This window comes from Piliocolobus tephrosceles, chromosome 12 (assembly GCF_002776525.5).
Source record: "Piliocolobus tephrosceles isolate RC106 chromosome 12, ASM277652v3, whole genome shotgun sequence".
Lineage (NCBI taxonomy): Eukaryota > Metazoa > Chordata > Mammalia > Primates > Cercopithecidae > Piliocolobus > Piliocolobus tephrosceles.
In genome coordinates this window covers 19,584,159-19,591,800 of record NC_045445.1, presented here as the reverse complement: position 1 = coordinate 19,591,800, position 7,642 = coordinate 19,584,159, and the positions used below count along the sequence as shown (strand labels likewise).

The 7,642-nt window shown below is 45.3% G+C and overlaps 1 protein-coding gene across 1 annotated transcript in view; it reads right to left on the bottom strand.

Annotated features, from left to right (window-relative positions):
• Positions 1-6,833, bottom strand: part of FAM122B (family with sequence similarity 122B) — a 27,598-nt gene extending 20,765 nt beyond the window's left edge. Inside the window, exons 1-3 of the mRNA XM_023198813.2 lie at positions 6,234-6,833; positions 3,953-4,043; positions 1,062-1,086 (exon numbers count right to left, since the gene is read on the bottom strand). Of these exons, the coding sequence (XP_023054581.1) occupies positions 1,062-1,086; positions 3,953-4,043; positions 6,234-6,331 (214 nt within the window). The 5' untranslated portion in view covers positions 6,332-6,833. The remainder of the gene's footprint in view (positions 1-1,061; positions 1,087-3,952; positions 4,044-6,233) is intronic.
• Positions 6,834-7,642: the final 809 nt, after the last annotated feature.

Below are 7,642 nucleotides of genomic sequence, written 5' to 3'. Positions count from 1 at the left end.
ATGGCTGCATAGTATTCCATGGTGTATATGTGCCACATTTTCTTAATCCAGTCTGTCACTGATGGACATTTGAAGACATTCAACAGGTCTTAAGAGAGTTCTAGTGGTCGTAATATAAACAACTACTGGCCGGGCGCGGTGGCTCACACCTGTAATCCCAGCACTTTGGGAGGCTGAGGCAGGCAGATCACGAGGTCAGGAAATCGAGACCATCCTGGCTAACACGGTGAAACCCCATCTCTACTAAAAATACAAAAAATTGGCTGGGCGTGGTGGTGGGCGCAAGTAGTCCCAGCTACTCGGGAGGCTGAGGCAGGAGAATGGCGTGAACACGGGGCGCGGGGGTGGGGGGGGCGGGGGTTGGAACTTGCAGTGAGCCGAGATCTCACCACTGCACTCCAGCCTGGGAGACAGAGCAAGACTCCATCTCAAAAAAAACACACACACACACACACAAAAAACAAAAACTACTACTATTTATTCTATAACAAACTACAAATGAACTTGTAATACTATAAAACCAAATAACAATCACCCTGTTTAAGAGGCCCCGTGCTATTAAAACTTTTTTGAATACTAATGCAGTGGGCCCCGCGCTATTAAAACTTTTTTGAATACTAATGCAGTGAGCAGTATAAAATAGTAATAAAATGCTCTAAGTTTCTTTTTATATTTTTTGAGACAGAGTTTCGCTCTTGTTGCCAGGCTGGAGTGCAATGGCATGATCTCTGCTCGCCGCAAGCTCCACGCCGCAAGCTCCACCCCCCGGGTTCACGCCATTCTCCTGCCTCAGCCTCCCGAGTAGCTGGGACTACAGGCACACACCACCACGCGCAGCTAATTTTTACAACCATTAAGGGAGACTGAAGCATAAGATAAATGTATGTTAGTACAGACAGGGTTTCACCATATTAGCTAGGATGATCTCGATCTTCTGACCTCGTGATCCACCCGCCTTGGCCCCCCAAAGTGGCTTACAGGTATGAGCCACTGTGCCTGGCCACTGGCGAACTCTTAATAAGATCATTTAGAAAACACTAAGCTACAAGGTGAGCAAATACAGCAGGAAGACTCTCCAACAGGAGACTGCGGAAGAGAGCACACATGTGTCAGTTAGGGAAACCCAAGAAACTGAAGAAGCAGTGAAACGATCAGGAAAGCTGACATGAGGATGGCCAAAAACTACCTGGGGAGAAAGTCAGAAATTTACATGCTATATTTACATAATACACAACTTGACAATTTTAGACAAAACTGGAAAGTAGACCAGAAAGAAGAACAGAGCAAAGCTGTGTGTAGTACTAGAAACAACAGGGCAATGTATCGGCTAAAAACACACACACACACACACACACACACAAAAAGAGCCAGAACTCCAAGGAGGTGCTGGCTAATGGGGTTAAATAAAGCAAAGAGCTCAAAGGGGATAAGAAATGAGGCCCCTGACATTGGCAGTTAAGTGGGCACTGGTAACTTTTGCAAGAACAGTTTTTTAGTAGAGTTGTGGTAGAAGCAGCATGATTACAAACTGGCCAGAAACGAGGAGACAAGGAATTAGAGGCAGTGGAGTGTAGATTATGCTTTGAAAGAGCTTGGAGAGGGGAAGGAAAAGGGAAGGAGAGACCTACGAAAAAGAAAACAGTTTGTTTTCCCCCATCAGATGCATGAGTCTGGAGAAGGTGGAAAGAAGAGAGCTCGTGAGGAATAGGGAAAAGATACAAGATAGAGAGGAGATGATAGACCAAGCAAAGCAACAGGAGAGTCAAAAGCATATGAACCATTGGGGAGAAATGCCATATGTGAAGCTAAAGACATTTCAAGGCAAAGAAAGCTGACATTTACACAAGATAGGTGTCTGTCTTCTTTGTAAAGTAAGAAGGGTCATCTGCTCAAAGTAAAAAGTGGTGACACTGGAAGCAGACAGAATCTTTTTAAAAAGTGAGAATACTGCTTTGAAGAATATCGTGGGGCCAGAGGCACCTTAAATCCAATTATGTCCCAAAGAATTCATCTTCTTCCCCTTCAAACTACCAATCATCTCAATTTCTCTACTCCTACTAAAGGCAGCGCCAATCCCCGGTCACCAACACACAAAATTTCCATCACTTGGGGTCTTCCTTCTCTTAGTCCTTATATCTAATCAGCTGGTGAACCATGAAGATCCTACATCTGCATATCCAGTCCATTTCATTTGTCAACACCTTACTCATCACAGGTTACCATGGGACACAGATAAATGTATTAAGATTTATAGCACATCCTGTGATAGAGTGTATATAGTGTAATTAATATTATGATAGTTGTGGAAGCCTGCCCAGAGGAGATATAAGGATTAAACTGAGTTTTGGAAGACCAAAATGCTAGAAAGGAGAGGGGCAGGAATGAAAAGATGCATCAGGATCAACAAAGAGCAGTGAGTCACCATGGCCCTTTCAGAAAACTAGGTATTTCAGTGAGAGATGAACCTAGACCACTGTTGATAAGAATCTTCTCATCTTACAAAAGAGGTAAGTGAAGTGTAGAGAGGCAAATTCACTTTCCCTTCTTTGCTATGCTACTGTTATCAGGAGCATGGCTGTATAACATGTATTAACATTTTTCATATATCCAGCAAAAATAAGTAATATTTTCCAGTATCCTCAGAGAAGAAGGTGAAATGAATCAAGCCTCCAGATAGCTAACATTTCCCCCTAAGTATTTTCAGTCATTTCAGTTGGAAATCTTTCTAAAATGTATTCTAGTTTTCCCTTTCTTAAACAAATTATACCAAACAGAATGGCACTGGGAGATCTCTGTTCTAATCCCAGTTCTAACACTTACTAATTGTGCGATTCTGAGCAAGTCACTTCTAACTTCTTGAGTTTTAGCTGCTGCTTCTTTTAATTGGGAAAAATATCTTTGCCCTCCCTATTTCATAGGGGTTGTTATGACAATTAAATATGTGAAAGTACTTTGTAATGGGTAAAATACTACACAAGTGTAGGTATTACTAGAATTTATGAATAAGTTAATGACCCAGATATCCTTAAGAACATGAATTATTATATGATTCTACACCAGTGACATGCTTGGGGTGTACTAACAGGCTCTTAGCCCTTATACTAATTAGCCACAAATTTTTAAAAAATGTCTGTTTTTCAGTTTTTCCCTCTCCTCCCTTGCTAGCAGCTATTAGTATACTTTTAACCAAAATGCATCCCTTCTAATTTGCTGCTTCTCACACACTATTGGATTGGAAGCTTATTATAATTGTGCATACATTTTAGATGATTCAGAGGTCAGAGGCTCTCCTATAAATAAACCAATGAACTTCTGTGCACAGACTATGGAAATCTAGTTCTGCCATTTAGGGATCTGTCTTCTTTCATCTTAGATGTCTTCCAGAGAATTGAAGCTGCTGGATAAGTGAGTTTCACATGTGAACTGCTACCATATAAAAAACCTCATCATAATTTATCCCAATGTGACCAACGAATAAAGCAATCCCTGACAGCTCTGCCGACAGAGATCAGTCACAATCAGTAACTCTTCAGAGAATATAAATACAAGCATTTTAAAGGAGTCTTCATTTTGGAAAACCAGCATTGTTTAACAGGTAAGTGTCAGAAACAAACACTCTGCTACCTTTAAGTGATTTGTGCATCCTAGGACAAATGAAGACCACTGTTCTCAGGTATAATTAGAAGTTAATCCTGACTTACCTCACAAGCCTGATGCAAGTAGTGACAAATAATAATGAACAATTTTAAAAAATACAAAGTCCCACAGCAAAGAAAAATTTTTAACCATGTATCCTTTTTGTACCAAAAGCTGAATGGTCACAGCATAAGCAGTAAACAAGATAGGTAAAATCAACCTTTTCTTTCTTAAACAGTTGTGCATAGCACATCACTTTAAGAAAGACCTCCATTTCAAAGTATTTTCCCCAATCTAAATCACTTCAGATACTTACTTCTATACTTACCAGGCTGTGACGGCTCATAATCGTTGTACTATTCCTCCGAGTTCTAAGTGTGTAAGGTTGAAAAACCTGTGAAAGGTCACTGAAAAAAACAAAAACAAAAAACCAAAATTAGTAATTTTTCTAATGGAAGATCTCTTTCAAATATATTAACATCAGTTCTCTAGTTAACAACGAAATCTTCCATGGCTCCTCATTTCATACAGAGAATGAACTCCTCACCGTCCTCTCTGCAGAGCTTCCCAAGTGGTGTGCTGTGGATTACAGGTTTGCAGAGATACTGATCTCAGTGGTCGGGGGCAGCTGGGAGAAGTGGTGCAGGCGGAGCTCCAGACTGGTTGACTCTAGCTGCTTCTGGTCAGAGCTACGCCCCCAAACCGGTTACCACCAGACCTGAGCAGCCTCATCTGTTTACCCCAGAGAACCAATGAGTACTGTTTTCTGTGTTTGCCATGATGCGAAAAGGGGCGAGGAGCATTGTTCTACAATACGAGGTGGATCAAGACATCTCCCCCTTCATGCTAAACATGTGTTCTACCTTTGAACTCTGCCGTTGGATGGAATAAACGTAGCAGAGATTGTTGCCCCTTCTGCCTCAAATGCTCTCCCTCCTGCCACCATCTATTAAAATCCTTCCTCTCCTTCTACATCCATCTTGAATGCCATACCCTTCAGTGAAGGCATGGCACAAACCTCTCTTCAATCCACAAACGGAATGCAATCGCTCTCTCCTTTCAACCCAAAGAGTACACTGGGAGAGGAGATGCTTCTTGAGACACCTACTTTGTCTCTTCATAAAGAGAGATGTGGATGTGTCTTAAACCCACTGGTAGAGAGGTGTTTTATTCATGTTTTATAATATCCCTGCAGTGCCTAGCAGAGGGCGACGCCACGATAAGGATGAGAATTCCAGAAGGATTTTTCAGAAATGAACTGTACTGGGCTTTCAGGGCCCACTGAGATCACCTAATTCAGCTCTCTCAATTTTCAAATGAGAAAACAGACTCAGAAAGGTTAAATGACTCATTCGTGATCGTAGCTAGTTAGTGAAAACTGGGACCAGGCCTGGTCTCCTCGCCCCTTCTTGTGTCACATCATGCTATGTTACTTAAATCATGATTCAAAAAACAGTATGTTTTTGCTACAATAGTCTAAATGCAGGTCAACAGAATTGCTGAAGTCCCTAGCAATTGCTTGCTTACGAGATTTCAAGACAATCAGAAAAAGACGAGTTTATTGTTATAGTAACCAAAATAAATTCTGGGCCAAGGACAGCAACAGGAAAGCAAAAAGTCACTCCTACATTCCCTCAGTTTCAAAATTATAATTAATAAATGAAAAAGTCAACCTGTTTTTTCCCCAAAATATGGATGTTATAATCAGTTCAACAGCAAGGATTATCTCTTTCTTTGCCTTCACTGTGCTTGATTAATATGTTTTTGGCTAATTGTACTCTCATCTCCTTTTTTGGACTAATGCCATTTCTACAGGGTCTCGCAAATTGGCTCTCTACCTAACATGAATTGTCTCCTTATAAAAGTGAAATACAATAGGCTCAGGAGGTGAACCAACCTAACCTTCACTATTACAAGATGCTACCTTAAAATAGACCCTCGATGACTTATTCACATGAAAACACAAGACCCTACCACTGAAATTGAAGAGTCGATTCTCTCAATCGTTTTCTAAAACCTGCCTTTTCACTGACCCTAAGCTACAGACTACCCTTCTTTTTTATTCACTGCAATGCATTTCAGGCAGTTTTGGAACCTGAAAACATTAGAGCAAATCCAAATCACGTACTATGATGTGAACATACCACTTAATTACAAGTTATTAGATAAAGTGTGATTTATTAAAGTAAACCTCTGTTAATACCGGGATTCCTAAACTAAGCTTAGAAATAGCAGCTCTGAGAGACAGGTGTCAAGTTGCACATCTAGTTCCAGGGGCTTCGATCTGACATTCCCCGGTGTAAGTTAGTCGGGCAAGTAACCTGTCAGAAGAGCCAGAAGCTTTCTGTAGTTCCTTTTACAGTGGGACAACATGGCCCCAGGTAGAGGGGGAGCCGTTTCCTCCACACTGCCCAAAGTTGGAGATTAAACTTTCACTCCACCTTGGCACCCAAGTCACTATCAAGCAAACGAGTCGCCACCCCCTCGGGTTGAAGAGCCCAAATGAGCTCAAACGTGCACTTTAAGGAAGGAAGATTGCTCGCACGGGGGCAAGGAGCCCCTGAACCCTGTACTCCATCCTCCCCAACCCTGCTCACCTGAGCCCATGGATTAGGGGAGCGCTGCTGGATCTCCTCAGGGTTCCCCCATAAGATGTGTCAGGCTCAAGGTCCAGCTCCATTTTCTCGTGAGCCATGTCAGACTTGCAGGCAGGCACAGCGGGCAGTGCTCAGCTCCTGGTGCTTAGCTATGGACTCCCAAGACTCTCACTGCAGGACTGAGCTGCTGGGGACTGGCAGCTGGGGGCGGGGGCTAAGGGGCGGAGGCTTGGGGACGGGGGCGGGGGCTGGGGGCGGAGAAAAGTAGGAGAGGAGGAGGGAAGGAGGATGATGATGAGGAAGGGAGGATGATGGTGAGGCAGGGGAGGAGGATGCAGAGGTAGTGGTGGAAGGCGACAGAATGAAGGAAAAGGATGCAGGAAAGAAGAGGGATGGAGGGAAAACAAGGCTGGAGGGAGGAGGGAAGAGGGAGGGAAAAGGATAGATGGAAAAGCAGGAGGACAGAGGATAAGAGGAGGAGGGCAGAGGGTGAAAAGGGAGAGGAAGAGGGCGGGGGAGGGAGGGGAAGGGAGAGGGCAGAGGGGGAGGGAAGAGGACAGAGGGGAAGGGAAAAGAGGAGCGCAGGGGCGGGAAAGGAGAAGAGGAGGGGGAGGAAACTAGGCAGCGGCGGAACTCATGCTGCTATCTTTCCGGCTGAGGACCACAAGCGGGGCCGGGCTACAGATGCTGCGGCTGCCCGGGCAGCGCTAGCACCGAGGACCTGACAGTCGGGTAGGACCCGGCCGGGCGGCCTTGGTGACTCCAGCTCCCCATGCTCGGGGACCCGGTCCAGCCCCCCATGCTCCCGGACCTGGCCCCGGAGGCTCCTCAGCCCTGGGATCGGTGCTTCTCCCCTCCCTGCCCCCCTCCCGCCTCGAGGACAGGTTGGGGGTTCGGCCTCTCAGCCGCCGCCGCGGTGCCTCCTCTTCCTCTCTTGGGTTCTAATGGTCTGGGGGAACACGTTGGGGCCAAGACCAAAATCTACAACCTGCAGTCTCTTCCGCCTCCCACGCTTCAGAAGCGGGAACCTCCGCGGGGCCAGTTCTTCCGCGTCCGGGCACCCATCGGGTCCTGCGCACGCGTCCAGCGGCCACTCCAATGGGCCCGCGGGCACGGAGCGTGCGTGGGAGCCCCGCCTCGAAATCCGCCTCCAAAGGGGAGGAGCGTTTCCAGGGGGCCCGGCGCCTTCCTCGATGGCATTGGCCTGGGGACCCTGGCGCCCAATTTTGAAAAGAACCAATAGTTGGGAAATGCTGGAGCATCGGCTTTCAGGAGGAGTTTGGGCCAATATTCATGGGAAACAGAGAAAAACATGGGATTTCCACGTTATTTCACTCCTAATTTGTACGCTCCGACCTCTGTGATCCCCACTCATGCCTTAAATCCTTTGATTTTGTTGGTCTTTGTCT